General features: G+C 40.7%; 1 protein-coding gene across 3 annotated transcripts in view; it reads left to right on the plus strand.

Moving 5' to 3' along the window:
- LOC130597664 (cadherin-4) overlaps nucleotides 1–25,060 on the plus strand; it is a 451,693-nt gene that overhangs the window by 159,160 nt on the left and 267,473 nt on the right. The window contains exon 1 of one of the 3 annotated variants that reach the window (XM_057406396.1): nucleotides 608–720. The exons of 1 other annotated variant lie outside the window; for it this stretch is intronic. Coding sequence is in view for 1 of the 2 variants with exons in the window: in XM_057406395.1 (XP_057262378.1) it covers nucleotides 6,016–6,061 (46 nt within the window). In the remaining variant the exon portion in view is untranslated. Of the gene's footprint in view, nucleotides 1–607; nucleotides 721–5,988; nucleotides 6,062–25,060 lie in introns of those variants that run through there. One more of the 3 variants, XM_057406395.1, reaches the window with a different exon arrangement.

Genomic DNA, 25,060 nt, shown 5'->3' on the forward strand with positions numbered 1-25,060 from the left:
CCAGTGTTCTTCAACTCAGGGTCTAGAGACTCAAAGTTCTCATTACCTTTCTAACCTTTGGTAGCAACATCAGCATATGAGGCAAACCCAGTATATTTTAATTATGTATGCTTTCAGCATGACAGTGTTCTCTTCTGTGGTCTGACATGACATGAAGCAGTGCTATGTTGTGTGACATGGTCATGAACCGTTAAACCTGAGCAGGATCTCAAATTATAGGCAGGAATTAGTATGAGGATTTTTATAAATCTTCAAAGCATATCTGTATATATGTGAAAATAGGACTATAATGTTGATCCAGAATGCATTGATGTTTCAAAAGGAATATACCTCAGCCTTCATAGTTTACCACATTGATAGGAGTTTCAGCCACAACAACTAGTTTGGGCTTGAGGTGAATTCATATTCACATATTTTAAGGGGAAAACCAACCAAGCAATCCAGACCAAGCTTCCAAACCCAGCCATTTCCAGCCAATTTCTGTCTTTTCCCAATCTCAGGTGAGCTACAGAGACGTGTTGACATTTGAATCCCCACCTCCTGATTAGCAGGCTTTGCTCTCCAGCCCATCTTCCGACCAGGAAGAGATGTCTGTGGCAAGGCCATATTCCAGGAGAAAGGCTTGTTCTGATGCAAAGCCGATGTGCCAGGCTCCATGGGAGACAGAGGAATGCTGTGGAACCACTGAACTCTGAACCTTTCAGCTTGGGCTTGCAGGAGGTGACATCGCTATAGCTATTAATCCCTGGCTTTAAGATTACTGCTTGCAATAGGGAAACCACTTCCATGTTCTCAACAGATGGCAAATGTTTTCATCTACTTTTTTTGTTAAGTAGGTTTTATCTGTAACAGGTTTTTTTATATTATTTCTACCAAGTTTTCTTGGATGCAAATACTGTGTTTTTATTTCGCTGTGGTTCTCACTTGGCTATAAAATTCATCTTAAATAATGTGGGTTATGCTTGTTTTAATTTTCCACTATAATTTTAACACTGGCAGCTTAAAGTATATTTATGATGCAATCCAGTGTTGGAAAATGAGCTGTAATATACATTATACTCAGTTTCCAACAATGTAAAAGTATCTTTGCAGTTATATACTAAGCAATAACTGTCCTTAGGGGCTAAAAAAGCACAAGCAGTTTACTTTGCTTCTTAAAGTTAATCATCACAATTCAAATGTAAACTTAAAAAGCATTAACTGCTGCAATAAAATGTAAGGAGTATTTTGTGGTTTAAAACCACGAAAGATAATACAAAACATTTTATTGCAAAGGGAACTTTGTATTACCTTTTGGAGAAATACCCTGTAATAATTGATGATCACGTTCTTGTGTTGGCCACTTATAAAGTGGCAGAATATAGGATTAGATGCAGTGAACTGCACCATTCTGTCTGAGTAGCTAGCCTAGGAGGAGACTACTGAATTCCTAGTTCTCATCCAAGTGACTTGTTACTTTTTGTGCTCTTTGTCCTGTGTCTTATCTCCAATCTATTGAGAACACAAATTTCACTGTTATGGTTTGGTTGTTGTGGGTTTTTTTCATTTATTTATGTAAGCTTAATTTGAAAGTAGAAAGAAAAGAGCATAAATACGAAACAGAACAGAGATTTCACTTACCTTTGTGCTTCCAACCAATGTATGAATTTCTAGAGCCGCTAGTAGAAATCAGCTGGCCAAATGCCCATACAGCACTTACAGTGTTGGGCAGCCTCCTCTGACTTGTTTCCTGCATGATTCATGCCTCTTTCCTTGGTATAAATAATTTGAATTCTCCTTCTTTCCAAGAGAGGTTGTGTCTTCAGAATGGACTCAATCTTTAAGTGAGGAAATACCAGTATTAAGATAAGTGGCCTTTAGATGGGGACCAGTAAATTGTGTGTCACAAAATACTTTATTCTGGGAAAGTTCTGCGCAGATCAACTGTGACAAGAGTAAAATAGGATCTGCAGGTTGGCTAAAATATATTTAAAATAGTGTATGAGACAAGGAAGGAAATAATCTTTCTCATTAAATGATCCCAGCAAGTAGGATGGCATTGTTAGTGTGGTGAAAGGGATATTTCCCATTGTTAAGTATATTCGTATGACATGAAATGTGTGAGGCTAAAAGCAATTTATATGTAACTTACGGAATAATTGATATTGATTTGGAATGAAGAATGCTATAATCTTGTTTTTGAAAGATTCATACAACTTGCAATTATATGAAAACTTTATTCTATCACACCTTCCCTGCAGCAACAGACTATAAAGATTGATTATACATTAAAAACAATATTTGGGTGGAAAAAATACATCACACAGGTTTTCAACTATCTCTTCTCTAGCTGTTTTTGCTTTCTCCTTCTTGATGTGCAAGCAAGAATGTTTCCAAGAGGGGCCACAAGCATACTTAGACTCTGGTAGCGTAATAATACCTAACACTTAGATAGCAGTTTACACAATTGCAGCACTGTACAACTGAATGAATTCATTTTCAAAGCACCTTCGAAAGAAGGACTCTTTTGAATATTGCATATGAAAAGGGGATTAATGAACAATTGTATTTGTAACTTATTTTCCATTTTCCAGGAATACTTGTTCAAACAGGTTCCTGCTTACAAGGTGGCTCATGAATAAGAGAAACGTTTGTAAACACTCAAGCAAAATACACTGTATGCTCAAGCGTTTGCATCAGTAGAATTTGATTGCTTTGAAATCTCTCCCAGAGATTAGGGAACAAAAGCAAATCCTACTTCAAAAGGTTACCAACACATAGTTCGAGGTATAAATGGTCTATACTCAAAGTATTAATTCTGGCAAGTAGCATATATTGGCAGCTTTGGCTGGTGTTTGGTAGTGCGTGGACATACCTACTTTATATGCTGTAGCTTGTGCTTTATAATTTCCTCTGTTGTTCACTGCACTAAAAAAACCTGCCCCCAACACACAGATAATGCTGTGATTTTGCTTGAAAAACTTACCTTCAGAATATGAAAGAGAAACAAGTAACAGCTGTTTTCATTTCTGCAGCAAACTAGAGGTAACAGTTCTAGGAGAGGCATCCTTTGTATCTTGCTGTTTTGTGGGTTCTTGTTCAGCAGCCTGACGGTGGAACTGAGCCATCATCGGTGCTGTTTGCCGTGCTGGTGCTGCATAAAACAGCAAGAAAATGCAGCACAGTAACATTCTGGAAAGCTGCAGAGTCTGGTAGGAGTAGCTGTTGTCCACTCTGTGTGCAGTAAGTGTTGGTGGCTGTTTCAGGAAGTTTTCTGGATGTGTAGACAAGCACTGTTTGAGGCTTCTCCTGCGAACAAAAGTCCCTGCTTAGGGCTGTCTGTTAGAAGAAACAAAGAAAAATGATTCCTTTAATGTTCTGCAAACTTCAAGAAAGAAGCACAGCACTACTCCAATTAGCACACCATATAAGGCTTTCATCTCTCTCCATTTCAGTGCACATACTTTCTTTTACTACCGCAATGTATTTGTCCATGAAGGATTTTGATTTATCTTTTGGAGTTCTTTTCAATCGCTTCCAAATTTTCCATACATCTGGCACTTGGTAGGAGTTCCTATGCAATAGGTGTGAGTAGACCTAAAGTCTGAAATCCAGCCAGCCATCTCCCATGCTTGGTCCATTAATTATAGGAAAAGTCCTCATTAGGGGCTCACGTGTTAAACAGTTCATTTGAATGTGTGTAGTAGACTTGCTTCTTGTGCAGTGCTTGCATACATTTTTATTTGTGGGGAAACCTGCACAGAAATGTGGCGGCTTTACTCCACAGCAATCTTCTGGCTGGAGCTGGATTTTTGGTTAATTGTCGTTGTTGCTGGGGTAGTGCAAGTTTCTGGGTAATTATTGGATAAAACATGACATTAGCTATTGCCATGGAATGTGACAGCTGCTTTGGGACACCTATACCAACAGTGGGTGGAAACAGACTTGGTGTGCAGGAGGCATTGCCCATGTGTTGAGGAGGATGAGGGTTATTTAATAACTGACGCAAAAAGAAGTCAAACCCAAAGTAAATATGGAAGGTTTCCAGTGTCTCCAAGATTGCAAGGAAGAATAAATTTCTTAGAAAGCCTAAACTGAGAATGTGCTCAGGAATTGTGCTTTTCTCAAGGCTTCAAACCACGTGTGTGCTTCTCCTGCTATTGCAACATGTTGTCTATTAAATCTCATCGATACCTTTCCAAAGAAATCCTGCTGACCAGTTGTTGTAATTGTACTGTAACAATTACTTGAAGCTACAGTACCAAATACTTAAAGACACTTTGAGTCCTAAGTGTAGTTAAGAAGCTGTTCATCAGTGAATGCTCTATTTTCCTAGTTTAGGACTCAAAGCAATGAGTTTTATCATGGCCAATATATTCTGGTTATATCGTAGGGTATAATATTAAACTATAGTTTGTCTATGATGTATAATATTTTTTTTCTAGTTTTCTGAACATTCCTGAATTTTGTTCCTTAGCGGAGGTGATGAAGGGTATCCATGCTGAAGTGATTAAGTGGGCCAGGTTTAGAACCTGAGCCTCAGAGATCTATTAGCCACACAGAAACAATGCTGTAATCAGAGGAGCAATTCTGCCATCATGGTAATTGCAAACAGATTTCAAGATGCAACCACAAAATAGTTCTCAAGGCAGGTTAGATGGTTTCTATTGTTTTTTTCAAATGTGCTTCTGTCACGTGAGGATACATTCCTGATTTTGATTTTTTAGAATTCTCGCTCTTTCATGTTTCATTGTGTTAAATTCCTGAGGAGTTTTGTCTTTTAAATTCAAACAATGTATTGGCTTGAAAATAAATGCCTGAGTGTCAAAATAATCAATGAAATAATATTGAAATAATATTGAATAAGGCAAACATTACTATAAACAGGAAACAGTGAAACCTTGATCATTCCAGTTCTGCATCTGTAAATTCACGGTGAGGCTGTATGTACATTAACACTTACGTGCATGTAAGTGTTTGCAGGGTTGAGATCTGACTTAATACTGTCACAAAAGTGCATAATTAAATGCATACAGAAATTAAAACACATATGAGAAAGTAGACTAAAGTGGAATTGAGTAAACAAGACTTAAAAGTGTTCCCAAACTAATACTATTGTATAATGCTTTATTGAAAACTGTTAGGAACCTATTTTTGTATATGTAATACTGTATCTAAGCAACACGTACCCATTCTTTATAGGATATTGTAATCAGAGGGAATAAGATTGTCTTATTTGAAAGTCTGAAATAGCTTGATACATTATCCTTTCTTTTTCAACTCCCTGAAACAAGGTGACTGCAAACAGTTCCTTGTTATTACGGCGTAGGTGGTTTTGAAGACATTTAAGACAGGAGTTGAGACCATAGTTCTCATTCTGAGACTTTCCAGATCACCTTCAGCAACTTACTTCCATCTACTTTTTTAGTTCTTCTTTTCCTCTGCTGTACGGACCCAGGGTTGGAAGGCATGGCTTCCAATGGTTTGTTTATATGGTATGTGCTGTATGCATGGCTCTAGTCCTTGGAGTACTTCTTGCTGTATTGTACTAGTATAAAAAAAAGTGTTTGAAATTACTGTTGTACTGGAATAAATCTTAGCTTTGTTCCTTCATCGCATTTACTAGCAAAAAGTAGGTTTGGCCTTGGCCTAGGATAGAAGGGTTTCCTTCTATGGCAGCAAAACCCTACTGAAATTGGGAAAACCTCAGTTCAAAAGCAATACAGACGCATTGCTTAGAAAGACTTGGTCCTCATGTTTTAGTAAAAATATGCACTATTCAGAGAGTTCAGACCTACAGGGATCATGTCTTGTTTGTGTGTGTGTAAACTCCATGATCGTTGGGTCAGTGCAAAAACTCACCTTCAAACCACATCAGGAGAAAGAAAAAAAGCACCATGCGCAGCAGTAGCCCCAATACCCTGCTCCTGAAATGCCTGTGTTTCTACAAACCCGCCAGCTTTTTGACAGTTTCATCTTGCCATTCTCTTTTCTTTGTTTCTTTTTTGTAGTTGTTGTTAGAACAGCAATAAACCTATGGAAAGTGATGGCTGTTGTTGTGCTGCTCTGAGGTTTGAAAAATGTGAGTTGGCTTAAACGCAGTTGTGGGGACTCCGTTCTTGCAGCGCTGGGATGGTCTGGGTTTTAGTAATTCTCTTCCAACCACCTCTGTGTGCCCTCCATTTTCTTCACAAGTCTATACTGAGTGACCCAAAGCCAAAAGTGGTATTGTAGCACCAGTCAGTGAATTCTCAGGGACATAAATTTTATATCAGGCAAGCTCTGGGTACGCTGTAGAGAGGTCTGAACGTGTACAGTAACATTCTGCAGCGAGTCACCTGTCTACAGTGGTCAGCAAACTGCTGTCCCAGGAGTGACTGTAAGGCAGCCTTTGGATGAGCTTGTTTGGCAGCCTGCTGACCTCAGGCTCCAGTACTCATCTCTGATCAGTAACCATCTGCTCAATACAACCCAAACGCCTAAGCACTTTTCTAACTGTCAGGGATGACCTGGAGAAACTCAGGGGGGAAATAAAACTATCAGCCACTGATTGGAATACTGATAGCAATCATTTAGTGTGGTGCTGCAGGAAACCAAATTATGCCTGCACTCCCTGCCTCACTGCCCAGCAATATTGTCAATTTGAAGTTAAATCTTCTTGATCAATCTGGGCTCAATTTTGCCACCTTTTATTGTCTTGAATTGTGCTTCCTAATAGGAATAGTCTCATGTAATCCCATGGAATGCATCACTCTATCAGAAAGTGAAGTTAAAGGATGTGATGCTTTACAAGCAGTTTGTGTGTTTTCCTTACTTGGACTAGGCTCTGATCTGTGTTTTTATGCAAGTCTGGAGTCATTCTTCAGAGTGAAAGGTATTGTGGTAGTTTCACTGTGGTACAAACATGCAAAGAAGTTGGGTCATTGGAAATCTTTGTATATGGAGGAGAGATTTGGTTTGACTTGTCGAACTCTTCAGTTTGCCATGGAGGCAAAGCACAGAGTTACTCATCTTCAGGTAGGTAACACACTTTTTGGTTGTGGCATGCTTAAACCTGTAGAAGTCAAACACCTATGATGGGAATCCTTTGTCAGTCAGCATCAGCTAGTCTACAAAATTTCCTCAACATCTGTTCAGTCATTGCCATATTAAATCTGAGGTACCACTAATGCCTGCATGTCAAAAGAAAGATCTGTATCTTAGATGCCCTAATTGAGTTTTAAATGTTATTTTATTACCTAGGTCACAGGACACATAGAGAAATAAAGTTGTTTGTGAAAACTCAGAGCCAAATACTGCAGTCCTCTCTTGGTGTTTGCTCTGGGAAAACTGGCTGGCTCCTGCTGCATTTGAAGTCAGCAACAAAGTGTTTGGCCTCATGTGGAAAGGGTTGGTGATAATCTCTTGACACCCATAATGCAGTATCATGGTGATGCCAGCCCACCATGGAGCCAACACATCATGGTTTTCTGTACCTATAGGTAGAGATAGGTCTTCCTGACCCTCTTTCTGATGCCCTGTGTGGGTTGCTCTGCCAGTGCTCTGCACTGTCTGCAGAAGTCAGGTAGCATATGTGACAGGTTTAATAAGATATTAAAAGGCTTAAAAAGAAAAACAATATGACAGATTTGCATGCAGGAGCTTCTTTTGCTTGGAGTGCCATATCTGGAACTTTCCTCCCAGTGGGCAAAGGCTGTGCAGGAATAGACTTTAATATTGGTGATGTGAAAGATACTGAAGTGTATTCCTAGGCTGAATGTGTTGGCAAGTAGTGATCAAGAGCTCTGTAGCCTATCTTGAATCAAAGCACTCTATTTCTTACAGATGAGTCCTGCGTAGGAGTGCGTTTCTGTCCATGTTCAGTTTTTGGAAAATTCAAATGGATTCGTCATGCTAAAAAGGTCACAGGAAGGAATTGACATGCTGGAAAGAAGGTTTAAAAATAAAATGTATAGATATAAAGGAATTTCTTTTCTGGCTCCTTATTTTAGGCATGGATCTTTGACATGAAGTTGGCTTATGGGTTTATAGAGATTGACTTATAACCATGCCATTTTACTGTGTCATCTTATTTTCTTGTTGTATTGATGCACTGATTACTGATCACATGGGGAATAGTTTCTCTTTCCTGCTAAAGAGTCTCCTTGCAGCTTGAGCAATCACTCATACCTTGACATTTATTCCAAGATGCACTTAATGCCTATTTTTGTACATATATGTGGGTCCTCTTTAGTCTGACTAGTCCTATTAATACTGAAAAGGGCATGAACACCTTGTTCAAATGGACTGTCTCGGGAGTAAAGCTGAAGGATGGACTGTTTTTTTCTGGATATTTGGTGATGACTAAAAATTTACTGTAAACTGCTTGGCAAGTGAATGTGTGAGAAGGTGCATTAGACAGAATCAAAATGGTGAGGAGAGATGCAGTGAGCAGAAGCAGGGAGACTTCTGTGAGGGAGGTCCGGCACTGAGCTCAATTCTAAAGGGAGTATGTGGTGGGATTAGCAACAACTGAATTGGACCTGGCAGGTGTTTTCATGCAGGACCGCTCAGTTTCTCCATTCTGGTGCTGTCTGGTGGCCCCACTCCGTGATTCAGCTCCTGAGTGGGACTGACCAAGCCAGCTCCCTTAGCAAGTCTCAGGTAACCTGAGCTGTGGCTGTGCTCAGATCCTGCCTGGGCTCGTGGCCAGGGGTGTTTGGATGTCAGTCGGCAGTGCTTCAGAAGGGCAGATGGAGCACAGCTCTCATGCCTTTGTGTTTCCGTTGCCGCTTGTAGCACAGTCAGAGCATGGTGTACCTGGCTCCAGTTTCCCACGTGCAGAGGAGCAGTCCACTCATATCTCGTTGGGGCTTTGCCTGGAGACACGACCTGGCTCTGCTCCCAGCTCTGTCTAGCTTTCTCTGGTGTGCATCAGCCAAGGACTTGGCAGAGGGTGATGCCAAGTCAGCACCCTTATTGCTGGGGTTGGAAGATGCTGGCCCGCATATTGTGTTGCAGCAGTGCCTTCCTCCCTGCCCTGCTCTGAGGTCGCTGTGCCTGGCTTGAGTTCCACAGTGCTTGGACTTGACACTGGGCAGTGAGTCTCTGCAGCCACAAACTGAGCAGCTGGAACTTAATCACTCCAGCTATCCTTGATTAAGCCTCTGAATAGCCCTATCCGCTAGCCAAGTTACTGTTAGCCCAGTCCTACAGATGGTGAAACTGAGACACAAGGAGGTTAAGTAACTTGCCCAAGGCTGTGCAGTGAGTGGTGACAGATCTAGGATTGGAGCCTGTGAGTTCTTGGCTCGCAGTGGCTCCCGCGGTTTGCTGGACCATGCTGCCCAGCAGCTCGCTCTGGTCATGCATGCTGCTTGCATCAGAGCTCTCCCAGCCAGAAAATCTTGTCTCCCATCTCCAGGGGAAAGTCTGTCATCCTTTCAGCACAATCACATCATTGAAGGTTTGGTTAGTTTTGGCTTCTTTTTCATTTATTGATTTTGTTTTAACTGTTAACATCAGCTCCTCAGATGATTCCCCCGATCCTCCCAGGGTCACCAGCTGATCATGCTTTATAATCTATGCATTACCTGAAGAGTCAATGGGTGTGGAATATCTGTCATTGTTCACACAGTGTTTGAAAGCCTGCTCTGCATCATGCCCTTAATGTGAAATCACAGGCCAGCAGAAGAGCAGCTCTTTTTATATACTTTATGCTTGTATAAGATATATATATAAGCTCAGTAAACAGGTGCTTTGCAAATGGTGCGTGGTGCATCAGTATCATCATAGGAGATACTGACACAAATATTGGTCTTACACAAGAAGCTGCTATTTTTCAAAGATACTTTGTGCTGAAAAGGTCACCTCTTCCTGTTACAGGCAGTTGTGTTTTTCACCAGTTAAATTCCTGACTCACTGCAGAGCAGTTCTTCCTCTGCCATTCCAGAGGAGGCTCCATCAGCTTCCTGATGCTTTCCCCAATCCCATCATACCACATCTCTCCACAGCATGAGACCCCAGAATGTAGCATCCTCTGCTTTGCATGGAAACCCTGGTGGTTCCCCCAGCCAGCTGCACACCCTGTCTCAGTACACAGTTGATGAGGATGCCAAGGGAACCTGCGCTATCTGCAGTGTGCAGCCTCTACAGTGCTGCTCCGGCCGTGTTTTCTGTAAGGTCTCAGCTACTGAAGTTCTATAACTCTCAGCTAGATTAGGATCTGCCCCACACTTGTATCGGATGCCTTGGGCAGTGCAGTTTGAGGACGATGACGTGCACCCCTCAAACACTGGCATGCGAGAGGCACCATTTGTCCCTCAGATTTCACATTGGGAAGCTGCTTGTTCATGTGATAATCTCCTAAGGGCTAAAAAAAAAACCAACAAGGGTAATAAAATTGGCTGTGTGATTGTAATGCCATGGGTGGATGACAGAGAGCAGAACACAGCTCCTGGCTCCAGGCTTTCACTGCAAACTCTGCGTTGGATTGTTTAAATATTTTTTCCCTTTCATGCTGCATGTTGTGCATCTCCACACTTCCAGCTTCCTGCCACTATGGCAATATGAAATGTCAAAAGAGAAAGATTATTCCTGCAGTTTCTCTACTCCAACTGGAAGCAGTCAGTGCCAGAAGTGTTAAGGCAAATGCCTGTTGTGACTAGGCTGCCAGCTTTGTTTTGCTGGCCCAAAAGGTCCAGGTAGGTTGAGTAAGCTTTGGATGAGAACCCATGCTTCTGGCGCTTATCTGAACTGAACAGCCAAACTGTTCAAGATCTGCCCATCGCTTCTTGAGACCAGATGTAAACCCATATTGTGCTTTCAGCAACGGAGAGAAAACTGGCATGCTTGTTTATGCATACTTAACAGCTATGGGGATATTAATTACTATTATTTAGCGGTATTCTACTATTAGAACACAACTTTAAAATGATTATTTCTGATTATTTTCATCTACTTCATTCTGTATTCACTTGATCAGGGCTAAGTAAATAATTCAGATATTTTCCTTTGAGAAATTCTTTAATAAAGACTTAGATCACAAAATCCTTAGAGTTCATTCCATATCTGAAATTCTTTGTAGAAGTCTTTCATGCATCATTCTGGGGTTTTGCTTTCTTCTAGGACTGTAATTATCACCAAATCTTGTGCTGTTGGATTTCTGTATTATCCTGTGCTTTGGTTTCCTTTTCTGTGCTTGACTGTTACACGATTAGCCAGCACAGTATAAACTGAAACTTAGAATTGAATACACAGCTGGAAATTATTTACAAGCTCAAAATCTGTTGCTGTCTTATTCCTCAATGTTAGTTACAAAACTGGAATGCTTGAGTGTTTCTAGGAAGTGACAAAAGCTTTGTAAATATCGTTGAACTGAACCTGAATCTTAGATTTCAAATCCAAGGAACCTGCTTCCCCTCCATCTCTCTCTAATTTCTACTGAAGTCCAGATTTACAGAGGCCTTGAGTTTATCTGTAAATCTGATTGTATTTACCCTGCTGTTGTTTCTTGTGGTAACAATCCATGAATATATTTTTGTGCCAGCAATATGTGGATACCCATCACTTTGTTGATGGGGAGCACGACAACAGTTCAGAGCACAGAGGGGTTCAGTGCTTCAGAGCACAACAACAGTTCAGAGCACAGGAAGGAGAAGGTGAGAGGTGGGGATAATTCTGCCCTTCAGGAGGTAGAAGTGCAGCTCTGTTTCCTGCTTTCAATCTATGGAAGTTCCTTTGCTGTATAATCTCAGTGTGTAATAACACAGCCATGACAAGGGGACCAATCATATTTTCTCTCCTAAAAATAAATACATAAACAAATAAAAATCCCTGTCTAAAAGCTTGAGATGGAAGGAAATACAATATCGAACAGAATTAATTTCAAACCTCCAGTATGCTTCAGGCGTTTTAGGACAAAGAATTGCTTTGTTCTGGGTGGGACTTCAGGGAAACAGTGGCCATCATTTGTCCTTGTCACCACTTGGACTGAAGTTTAGAGGGTCTGAAAGTGTTTTGAGAAGGAAAGTGGTACTATTGCTGGTTTGGCAGAGCAGTAAAAGGAATACTCAAATTAAAAGGTGCGAATGGCATTTTTATAGCTCCATTCACATGCAGAATTTAAGCAACAAATGCACCCGGTATTGTAAGCCTGCTTTGGTCTGAAATTATTCACTCTGATTTATATTCTTTAATTAAAGGCTTTTAAGATTTAATTATATTGGGAAAATATCATTGGTGCTTAGGTCAGTTTATGGCACAGGAAATGGTCTTATTTTTGTTTTCTAAGCTGTGATTGCAAAACAGAGCTTCAGAATCTCCCTGGGTGGGCAAACTTCCCAAAACATTAGGTGCGCACAATTGTGCATGCACTTCCACAGCTTGCACAGCAACCCAGTTCCTGCACTTACCTGCTTTGCATGCATAATGACATTAATTACTTGGGCAAGCTAGCTATGCATTATGCATATTTTTACAATCATTGGTTGTACTGTACGCTTGTAAATATAACTGAGCTTTTTCTAACTGTACTATATAATGTAATGAGAAAATTATCTGTGGAGTGGTAAAGTGGTGCCTTCTATATTGCCAGGAAGGATTTCCAGCATGCAGCAGTTCTAGCTGTGAACATATCTGATTAAATTACATGAGTTTAGAATGAAAGTTGAATCAGTAAAAAGTGTTTTCATCATCTTACTGAAGGCCAGAATTTTCAAGCTGGGTGTTCAGCATTCTGGACCAGTTTTTCAGTTCATCGTAGTCTCCCCAAATAATATAAATGAAAGACTGCATAAAATTGATACATGCTTAACAATTAAAAGTCCGACTGATGGCACTCAGATTATACAGTACATATTTAGCTTCCAGGAGATGGATGTATTCTGCAAGTCCACTTAGCTTTTTATCTCAGATTCTTGGATACAAGCCTACCTTTCCAGAACTCTCAACACAAAACTATCTCACAGGTTGTCTCTATCTGCCTGCCAAAAACTGTTGAAGCAGAAAGGGGAAAAGATGAAGACTGCAAAGAATTCACACTTCTGTCACTCAGATATACCAGTGACTATATTTTCTTTTCCTGGCACTGTTATTTTTCATACCTTTGGTACCATTGTTCCTTGCTGGTCTCCAGTTTTTGTCTTGATTAAGTATGCGGTTTGGATATTGGTACAGGACTTTTTCATCTGTTAGATGATGTCACAATTTCCGGGCACTGCATATGTTGCCTTCCTAGGTAGCACTTAGCAATGTTTGGATTCCCATCTGTTACCTCAATTTGGCACATTGTGCCTGCACTTTAAACTCTAAAATGTTATAACACTGTTTCCTATGTCTCTGGGTGCCAGGTGGATTGGAGCCATTCCTCGAAGGATGCGTATGTGTGGTGTAAAGGAGTAAATAACTTGGAATAGGCATTTGTCTTTGCTGTGAAGGACTGGGAGTGTCATTGTTCAATACCCAGCACAACCCAAGCCAGCTACTTCCCAGAGTAATACTTCAGCTTCATGTTAATTATTTACTGAGACGATGACAGCTACTTGGACACTGTGATTGTGTTTATTTCGGTAAACTGCACATGTCTCTCTTAGCAGAGGTACTTTCCCATTACTGCATCTTAGGGGAAGTACACGGCCATGTTAAACAGGTAAACTACCCCCAGTTTATCTGCTTGTTTGATAATCTGTTCCCCAGCTGGCTTGTTGTATATGTCAATGCTCCATGTAAAGGTAGTGAGAACGACATCCCTCTTTGTCTTTGCATCCTGTCTGTCAGCTCATTACTTACCTGGCAAAGCTTTGAAACAGTTCTCCTCTCTGTCTCTCAAGCCATCTTTGCCATCTCCCTTTCTGTATGTGTCTTCTGAGCTTGTTAAAACATACAAGCTATCATTCTTCTTTTTTTTCACCCTTTTTCCCCAATTTGGGTGGAGGGTTGGGCCAGATGATGTGCCAAAGTCCCTTCCAACCTAAATTGTTCAATAGCAGTCTTTGCTTGTGCTTTTCTTGCCTCCCAATATGGGTACCTAGTGGGCAACTTAGCAGCTTGTATGAAACCATAAATGCTGGAGTGGTGAATTCAAAAGCACGTATTTTAATTGTTTTACACAAAAATGATGAAATTCCCTCAAAATAACTTCACTAACAGGGATCTAAATACTCAGTTCTGTCTGTATTTCCTCAGAATGTAACTCCCTGATGTTTTGGTATACATGAGAATTGGGTTAAAAGAGCTTGAAAATGGAGGAAATTATAAACTGGTTTGTAGAGAGTGCAAATATTACAGTACTAACCCATGTCCAACACATTATTTTTAGTGTAAGACATTTCACATCACTTTGCATTGGAGATTTGATGTGACAGTGTTAGTAAACTTAAGAAGAAGAAAAAGCCATTTTTTTCTGGGAAAATACTGCTTGAAATCCTGTGGTCTAAAAGCGAAGGATAGGGACTGGGAGAGTGGCACCTGCAGGGGCTGGCATTTCCCATATGATCCCTATAAAAAGATATTAGGTAACAAGATGGTACATCTAACCAAACCCCTCAAAATCATCTTAAAATTTAGCAGTCACCGCCTGAGAAGCCCAAGGGATTTAAGCACAAAGAACAGTAGAATAAAGCAGAATCCTATTAATGGAAAGGGCAGCAGGGCTGGCAAAATAGAGTGTTGTTAGGTTTGCCCTAGTCTTTCACATGTCTCCTGATGGCAGGGTGGTGGCTCCAACCTGAAGGGCCTGGCAATTAAAAAACCAGGTCTATCTGCACCAAGCAGGGAGAAACAGCAAGAAATAAGAACAAGACACATCCTATCAGGCATCACGGTGTAATAGCAAATACGCTGCCACTGTATGCTACTGCAGTGCCAGGTCCTGGTCCAGAGACAGGAGGCATATGCTTAGAAATTAATCTCTTATCTTTGCTCTGTTGCAGTGCATGAATTTCATAAAAGGCAGGTTCTGAGGATGATCTTTTCACATATTTTGTCTGAATTTTCTTACTTTTAAATAGCGTTGGTGAATGAGCTGCTGAGCAGACCTTGATGCTGACAATAAGGTTGTTTACGGGACAGAATCAGGGGCAGGCCAAAAAGGCAGAGCCTGTTACAGACCACTCAACCAGGATGAAGAAGCAGATGGAATGCTATATAAGCAGCTGGGAGAAGTGTAACAATTGCTAGCTTTGTTCTCACTGGGGGACTTCAACTTACCAGATATCCACTGGAAAGAACATCAGTGGAGAGGAAACAGTCTAGGAGTGTGTGGAAGAGAACGTTCTGATGCATCTGGTGAGTGACCCAGCTAGGGATGGCTCCCACTGGACCTGCTGTTTGTGAACAGAGAAGGACTGGTGGGTGATGTGATGGTTGGAGGTTGTCGTGTGCAAAGCAGTCACAAAATAACAGAATTTCTGATCTCACAGAAATCAGCAGAACCGCTACCGTGGTCTTCTGGAGAGCAGACTTTGGCCTGTTTAGTAGCCTGTTTAATGAGTTCTTTCGGAGGCAGTCCTGAATGGCAGAGGAATCCAGGAAGACTGGACACTCTGCAAGAAGGAAATCTTCATGTCACAGAAGCAGACCATACCCATGTGCCCAAAGATGACAGGCCTGGCTGAGCAGAGAGCTTTGGCTGGAACTCAGGGGAAGAAGAGTTTATGACCTGTGAAGGAAGGGACAGGCAACTCAGGAGGATTGCAAGGGTGCTGCAAGTAAATGCAGGGAGAAAATTAGAAGGGCCAAAACCCAACGAGAGCTTAATCCCTACTGCTGTAAAAGACAACACAGACTGTTGCTATATAAACACATTAGTAACAGAAGTAGGGCCAAGGAGAACTTCCATCCTTCATTGGATGCAGGGGAAACGTTGTGACAATGAGGAAAAGCCTGAAGTACTTAATGCCTTCTTTGCTTCACTCTTTCATAATAAGACCAGTTGTTCTCAGAGTACCCAGCCCCCTGAGCTGGAAGGCATGGATGGGGAGCAGAATAAGGACACACACACAATCATCCAAGGGGAAATGTCACTGGCCTGCTACACCACTGAAACACGTGTCTGAGGGGCTGGATGGGATCCACCCAGGGGTAATTATGGAGCTGGTGGAAGTGCTCACTAAGCCACTTTCCATCCTTTATCAATGGTCCTGGCTAATCGGGGAGGTCTCAGTTAACTGGAGGTTAGCAAATGTGGTGCCCATCTACAAGACAGGCCAGAAGGATGATGGAGGGAACTGCAGACCCGTCAGTCTGACCTTTCAGGTATTTGCTTGGAGTCTAAGTGATTACTTCCTGCATTCCAGATCATGATTGAAATACAGCACTGAGAAATTGAAATGATTTGGTTTTCAGCATTTGGTGAGTTTCATTTTTTCTAGGATTTGCCCAGCAGTAGCTGTCACCAAAACCAGGGAATAAATGCTTGATTGAATTGAAAAACTTACAATTTGGGCAACAATTGAATTGTTGTCATCCTGTCTTGTTTTATCTAAATGGTAATTACTTTCTTCAAGTAACTTTGTGAGTAGGAAACGCTATATGTTTCTAAAACAGATCTAAGAAATGGGCATGCACATGATAGTAAAGAAAACCTGTTACAGTTTACAAGAAACAATCTTTTCCTAAACAGTTGCAAAGGAGAACTGGCTTCACTGTTGAGAAAGTGCCTGTTATTAGCTAGAGAAGAGGCCAATTTATCCACTGGTTTGCCATCTCTTACTTTGCCCATGAAATATACCAATTGCTGTTCTCCTAAATTCTTTTGAACGTTTTCCATGATCAGCTTTTTAAGTCAAAGAAATGTGTTAAGCATAGTCATCCAAAGCTAAATCCTGCTGTTTCAGAGGAGAACTTTCCCATTTATTCTTGACTAGTTAGTTGTTTTCTTTAGCCTAACCAGACATGTGCTTCTTGCTATATGTGAGGAAAAGGTTTCCAACAAGAAGACACAAAGAGATTTGAAGGTGGCCAAAAACGTGACGAGCTTGAAATATGACTTGCTTGTCCCTTAGCTGATTTCTTGTGAGAAAAGCAGTGCTACTCTCTGAATGATAAAACTGCAGAGTTGGAAAAATTAATCAGAGGATACGAGATTTTGGGGGCACCTGGCTGAGTATATAGAGGACAAAGTTTTGAAATCAGCATCCACTGAAAATCAGTATTTTTTTAAAATTAGGCTTCTGAAGATACAGAATTAGTAACTACAAGCTAGCCCGAGATTTTTGTTTTTCTAATGGTATTCTTTTCTGTGTAACTGCTTCTGACTTCCCCCTGACCTGCAGTTTTAGGTACAGCGTTTGCCTAGAAGCAGTTCAGGTTCTTTCTCGGGTATGTGCTGTACGTTTTGAAACCGCTGAGCAAAATTTAACCCTACGGTAAATTCCTAAAAGTAAAATTGCCCCGTATGAGATGAGTGAGGTTTAGAATGCGTCTTAGTGAGATAAATAAATGCCAAGAAGAGAATGAGATGCAAGACCAGGAAGTGTGCTTGTGCCTAGTTTTCCAAGGATGTGCATGACCTACTTCTAAATGTACTGCAAACCGTGGCTTATTCCAAGAGGTTTTTTTCTTGTGGATTGCTTTTCTGTAGCACATAGGCAAATAAATTGTCAAATGCCCAGGCCAGAGAAGTGCTGTGAATGCAGTCACATAATTAGTTTAAGAGCACTCGTTAAAGCAAGTCAGTGAGTTCCTTAGGAACCATGGACCTAATCCTCAGAATCCTGAGCTGCTGTAGCATCCTGTCTTACCTACCCTCCATCTGGGAGGGGAACCACCTGCAAAAATGGTGTCTGAGCTTTCATAAAGGTTGTGGGCAATAAGAAGCATCACTTAAAAGTAAAAGGGTTGTCTAAAGTGATAGAATGTCTTAGGGACTGCAAGTGGTTTCAAGCCCTCTCTCTCTTACTTAGATCAGGTTAAATTCACTTTCTACCTTTAAGTAAGTAGAAACTGAGTTTTAATTGTGGCTGCCTACGGGTCAGCTGCAGCTGGGGCTAGTGATTGATTGGGTCCTCCACAGCAAGCTGAAATGAACACAGGACAGTCAGCAGGAGTAAATTCAGGCCAATTAGTTCCCAGTGCTATCGGCAATGCTATGGGAAATCCATTTTTTTATCAGTAAGACTGCAGCTTGCATCAGCAGTCTCCATTCCTCATAAGCAGATCATTGACTTATAAATTCTTCTGGTATCTTTGGGATGTTTTTATCCTCCAGCCTATTGCATGCACTAAATTCGAGGGGACATATCACTAGCTGTAGCAGTGGCAAGGCTAATATTTTCTTTTGGAATATTGTGTTATATGTTAGCTGAAACAGCAAATGCATTTTTACGGTGTGTTTTGCTGTCACAGAATTGCACATAAGAAAGGGAACATGTTCCTACTAGCAGCCTGTGTTTCTCCTGATTTAATGGGGTAAATAATCAAGGTTTCTGAAGCTGGGCTGAAAATCATGCTACGTATTGCAATTCATTTAGAAAGCAATAAGGCTTAGTAAATCAAGGCAATTGATTAAGCATCTATCCTAAATTATAACAGAGCAGATCTTCATGTGGTGTCACTGGTAATGTGTTTTTAAGATTGAGTATGCATTGTTGTGTCCTTCAATTTAATTATGTACTGGTGCATAAGGAATATGTCTGGGGCTCACTGCTGAAAATTGTCCTTACCAGATACGGGGCACAAGTCCAACTAATCGCTGGGATTAGTATCGGCCAAAACTGACTGTTGAACTTCTGGCACATTATCCCATGCCATTCATTGCATGTTTAATGTCCTGTCTCTGCTGGGAAGTTGGCCTCATTCTGCAGGTATTCTGTGGCAGTCAGTCATGCCAAGTATATGAGGTAACTCACCACCACTTAGACTGCCTGTCTGAAGACCATAATGATTTCAGCAAAAGTTTTGCTGGCCCATGTAACCCTTCTGATCTTCACTCAAAATGTAAATGTTTTTGTTTATTCGGTACTTTAGGCGTTCTTGATCTCTTCAGAAATGCGTGTTTGCCTTGTCTTTCTGAAAGTTTTGTCAAAAAGAAAATCAGCTAGAAAAGGAGCAAGGAAGTATGGATTGATGGTTACACTTGTAAAGCATGAGAAATCTGTGGGATTTAATGGCACAGGAAAATCAAAGCCTCCTTGGTCTAGAGAACTTTTAGAGCAGAGTAAATAATGGGGTGAAAACCATTTTAGCACATCAATGCATTTCATAATACATGCAGAGAAACTAGGTGCATGGCATGTACGCTCCAATACATCAGCATTCACATGCTGTTATGTATTTTTGAGTTACTGCTGCATAAATGGTTAATATCAAAGTGATGAGAGGTGTATTTAATGTTTGGTCAGAGAACGTGTTTAATGAATGTGCATTTGTGTTTTCTAGGGAAGCTGAGACTTGGGGGCCAGCACAATGATGTGACTTTGGGCAAGAGTCTTGTAACAGCTGCTCAAATTATAGGAAAAGATCTGATCCCTTTCCTCATCTGCCTGTTCAAGTGCATAGGCTTTTATTTGCTCTGACAGCTCCATCATTTATTATCTGTGCCATATTTTATTTATTTTTTTTTTACTGTAAAATGGTGCTATTTCCCCATGATCAGCCAAGTGTTTTGTTAGGACTGTCTTTCATCAAATACATGTACACTGTCAAACACAGTGGGTCTGATCCAAGCTGGAATGCAATCATTTTGCTGCAAACAATAAGATACACAGTAAGATTTATCCCTTTAATGAAAAGAAATCAACAGTTTAAGAGAAGTAAATGCACCTTCTTGCATCATCACGGGACATTTATATTCTAAACAGCGATAGGTGGGTATTTGAAGTAAAAAGGTATTTTATCCTTACTATCAATCACTGTCAATTGGAGGTAGGTGACATTTCCTGTAGGTTGGATTAAAGCAAGGACAAGCAGAAAGGAGTTGAGGTTTTCTTCCAGAGTGTATAGGTTAGACATGTTTGCATTCACAAATCCTTTAAACAAGGTGCTTCTTGCTCCAGTGTTTTCAAGATGTTCTGCAGTGTAATGATTTGCCTTAGGTTACTCCAATTACTGTTTTAACGCAACAAAGTGATAGCAGTAAGCACTAGTTATTTGTGTCCCTAGCAGGGTTCCACAGATTCCACAGGATATCTGACATGTTTGTTGCCAGGGTATTTGGTTTTGAATGAACTGTGAAGGTTCACCCCTTCTCTATTACCTTTTATCCCATCATGATGAATCTAGAGCTTCAGACCATATGGAAGGACCCTGGGAGTTAAATTCAAGTAGAGAGGATGTTTTAAGTATGTGGCTGTTCTGGAACTAATTCATGCTTTAATACTTAGCTTTTATCACAAATCGTCGTGTAAAAACAGTGAATAAGATGTTAACAAGAGACTTTGTCGTGTTTCCCAGATCTCCTGGTGATATCTCAATTCAGGCATTTTAATTTGGGTGGGTTTCCTTCGTGATACAAATGTAAGGCAGAGGAGGAAGGGCAGATTTTTGTTCACTGCCTGGGAAAAATGTTTTTCTTGGAAGAGTGTTAATGTGGGAGCAGCATTCATCTTAGGTCCTGCTTAAGTGCTCTTTTGGGTCAAGTAGTGTGTAGGCTGTGTCAGCTCTGTAAGCACAGGTAGATATTTTATCTCAATGCTTTTAAAAAGTGGCTGGTTGACATTTGGCTCTGGAGATACATTTTTATTTATCCAGATGTCCTGGATATTTTAATGGCCAGGGTGGCTTCCCTGTGGTGTCTGTGCTGCTGAATAACTACAGATACAAGAACCTAATTGCTGTATTTTCTCTGGCATAGCCCACACCTTGGATAACCTATTTAACAGTGCTGGTGCTTTGGAACAAGCAGTGATGTCATCCACGTTCTCAGGTAACCAGACCAAATGAGAGATAGAGGAACTACTACAGGAAAGGGCAAGCAGTGTGTGATGAGGAAGTAGAAGGCTATTGGAAGCAAGGAGGCTCTGTGATAAAGTCCCTGTTGTCACCTACCGTGCTGCTGGGTTGAACTGGGGCTGTGGTGTCAACAGGGCAGATAACCCAGGGCACATGCATGAACACATGGTGCTTTTTGTGCCTCTTGTTTTCTTAGCCTTTTTATTAAGATTGAATAATACTTAGGTGCTTCTCCTAGGCATTGTCACTATTTTTTCTTAGCTAGATTTAAATGAAAGTACAGTACATGAAAGTTTCAGATCACTAAAGTAATATCCATGCAAGTATAGCTTGGCTCTGCTTCCCATCATAGTGTCTCTGAAATGGAAGCATAATGCTAATTTTCCATGCACTCGTCTGCTTCCCTCATAGGCATACCCCTTGCATTTTAGTCATCCCAAGTCCAACAATGCCAACGTGTATTTTTTGTGAAATAAAATGGCTAATTAGATCACACAAACTTTCAGAATGTAAGAAATAAAACTGTAAAACAAGCAGCTGTGCACTTGAGGTTCATCCAGCCCCTTTTGCGCAAGTTACGTTTTGATCAGCATGACGACAGGGAGTTCATGGCAGTCACCTTCTCTAGGATCCAGCCTCAGTGACATTCTTGAGGAACTGCCTTCTCTAAGCAAATTGAGCATTTAACTTTGTTGGGCAGGTCCCAGCTGTAGGAGTTTTTCTGTAGCACTTTCTTGTAGCCATCAGTACAAATTCACCTCTCTGTACTAAGCCAAATAATGTCCCTTTCAGAAACTGTATAACGGTCATGTGTCTGAAGGAACATACCACGCAAAAGGAGAATATGGAGCTTATTTCTCCTTAAAATGGGAAGGAAAAATGCTGCCACCTTTTCTTGTGGAAGTTTCCCATTAAGAACTGATTTGCAAGGAAGAAAATGAATGTCTTCCGTTGACTGAGGAAGTGAAGTGCGTATCCCTTCCTGCTGTATTCTGATTAAATAATTCTGTATTAAATAACTCTTTGCCTAACAAACAATGAGTTCTCATCATTATTCCTGCATTCACACTAATGCTGAATAGTGCCTTGACCTCCAAAAATGCCTGTATACTCCAAAGCCAAAGGGGATAAAGCCCATATGAGGAAGCTTTCTCCATGCTAGCTGTTGGCATTGAAAGAACTATGGACCACAGTCAGTGTTACATGCTCTGTTGGCCCAGACCATTGAGCCAGGAGGGATTTCTCATGAATAGGTGTGCTGGCAAGAGAGCTTAGAGCTAAGCAGCTCCCATATTCAACTGGCCTAGGATTAGACACAGCCGTGCAGCAGCATGGTGCTTGGCTGGCCTCAAACATCAGTGGGAGTGTCTTTGCACAGCCCCACCACCACAAATACATGGGAAGTTACTTAAAATGGTCTCAGCATATGCTGCCTGAGCCCAGCATTTCTTTCTTCCTTTCCAGATATTTATGTCCTTTGCTGAAAAATGATTTCTGTTCTTAGAGTTTACATCATCAGTATTTGCATTTGTTTTTAAAGCTATTAAAAAAAACAAGTAGAAAAGGAATATTAACACACACAAGCAGTTACTTTACTGAGAGGGGTAAAATAACTTGAAAGATCCAATTATTAGTCTCAGGATTTGACTTAATCTTTTAAAACAACTTGGCTTCTGAAATTGAGTGGATAGCAGCAATAATTAGAGAATTCTTAGATTCACAGTGCAATCAACAAGTCGTTTGTGCAGACTTCCTTACCGTTTTGAACGGTTTTAGAAGGACAGAAAAGTATGTGTTTAAGGAGATACGTGTATAATATTATGTGTTTGTGATTAATGTTTGTTGATCTCCAGACTTCATAGAAACAAACAAGTTTCTCTGATCTGTTTCTTCTTTTGAGGCTGCGTACTTTTGTTTCTGACGTGGAATATCCCCCTGTGTTTTGCAGCTGTTATTTTTTTTATGGTGTATTTATTTCTATTCACTGATGATGCGGTACTCTGAGACTTATGCATGTGAACTGCTCCTGAAAGCACTCTGTGCTCAGAAGTCCTACTGAAATCAATATGAGAATAAAGAACAAATACTTGCCAATTTGAGCTCTGGGTGCTTACAGATACAGCTGTAGTGCAGAAAAGATTCTAAAAGCTCAAACATATCTGCTTTTATAGTTCTACAGAAATATGCCATACTGTGGGGATAAAATCTAAACCTCAGCGTAACTGTCTCAGGTAGGTAATTAATATTATCATCATCGTATTACGGATGGCAAAAAAATGGCACCAGAGGAGCTTTAGTTTTCCCAAGGCAAAAAGGCACATTCAGAGCTGATGCTGAAATTCAGGTTGGCTTGATCTCTGCTCCTCTTTGCTGAGCTCTCTAGAGCCAGTGCCTGAGCAGATGCTGTACTTAATTTTCATGTTCTCTTTCACTTGAGTGAGGAGCGCAGTTGCTTCTCATCTTTCTACCTTGTTAGTGAGAAGTGAGAGATATTTCCACTGGGCAGTTCAATTTGTTCGAAATCTGAACTGCCATTTTTCTCTTCCTTGACTTCACAAGCAGCCTGCGTGTTCTTCTGCTCTTTTAAAAGGGGGTTGGCCTGAAGTGCATGGACATTTTAGACTTGGCAGGGGAAAAAACTTCAGTTTGACTCATCACAGGTAGTTTGGAGATATGAAGTTTTCTTCAGAAATTACAACCTTTCCTGAGCCTTTCATTTAAAATAAAATGAGAGGAACGTGCAGTGTTAGTGCAATACTCATCATCCTGGCTACCCTACTGGCCACAGGTATGTGAGCATCCTGGGGCTGTGGCAAGGTCTTTGCAATTCATGATGGTTTGTCCTGGGAACATCTGTAGTCCATGGGAATAGTGTCATCAATGCTCCTGGCACTGCTGGTTGTTCTGCTCGTGTCTGCCCCAGCCCAGTGGGGCCTGCAGGACTGGTTGTGTGTGCTGCTAGACACATGCTGTTGAAATAAATACAAAGCCTAGATAGTCTGATCATAAAACAGAAAATTGCTGTCCCAGTAAGAGCATGGTCCTTCCCCATTCTTGCTGTCTGGAGGGGTGCTGCTGTTGGAACAGCAGGTAAGAAAAAACTAGAGGCAAATATTAAACTCATGTTAGGAAAAATAAGGGCAAGAGGCAGAAGTTGATTTTCCATAGATTTCACACTGAGACAGTCTCGAATAGAATGTATTTCTCAGTATGTTAGGACTAATAAGTGCATTTAGTTATTTATACAGAAGAGCTGAGAGTGGTTCACAAAGAAGAATAAACATTAAATTACCATAATTCTTCTTTCTTTACAATAAAATGCATAAAGGAGCTCTAAGAGCCTAGGATAAAAAAAAATAAAAAAAACCCTAGAAAATTTTTAGCTCAAATGAGAGCAAGGAATTTTTTTTCCTAAGCAAAGCTTTCAGAGAAAATGCTATTTAATATTTAAGCCTTGAAAAGCAAATGCATTCCTTTGTCATGGTCAATTCAGCATACAAATAATACTCAGCTTTTACTGTGAAAATGTCCGCTCTAAGTTACGTTAGGGATTTTGGCTTGGGGTACAGTGTCATAAGGCCACAGTTTAATTGGAGTTTTGTCTAAGGCAAGGGACTCCCGTGCTGGAATTTATCTTCAGCCTGAGAGATGGTTGTTTCATATAGTCAGTATTCCAACATTTATTTCAATCTTAGCCTTCATTTCTGTTATTGACCCAGGGAAAGGGTATCTACAGGCACTGAGCACTTCTGCTTGTCCACTGACATACTTGTCCATGTGTCCAGATCAATAGAAAGGCTCTCCTGAATGTTAAAGACAGCAGGCTGGAACTTTAGGTTCTATTCCACAATAGAAGAGGGCAAGGAATACAGATTATTGGTGATGGATTGGAGAGCTCCCTAATGAGCACTTTGGTGGAAGGGGTACTTTGAAGCCAGAAGTGGAATAGTACAGTCCACATTAATTTATGCAAGCTGTACTGTTCAAGAGAACACAAATGGACAAATGAACCTACTTTGAAAGATTTTCTTTTCTGTTTTTGAATAATCCCTTGATGTGTTGGAGAAAAGGAAACAAGCAAATAATGTGTTTTAATTCAGTGAATGTTGTACAGGAAGGACAGGCTGTGATCTGATTCACCTTAAAGAAATATGCAGAAATATCCACCACTGCCCTCATTAAGCATTAGTCCACCCATTAGGCAATATTTTGA

The sequence above is a fragment of the Pezoporus wallicus genome, unplaced genomic scaffold (assembly GCF_028554395.1).
Source record: "Pezoporus wallicus isolate ANWC-B61680 ecotype Strahan unplaced genomic scaffold, APGP_CSIRO_Pwel_v1 contig_6783, whole genome shotgun sequence".
NCBI lineage: Eukaryota > Metazoa > Chordata > Aves > Psittaciformes > Psittacidae > Pezoporus > Pezoporus wallicus.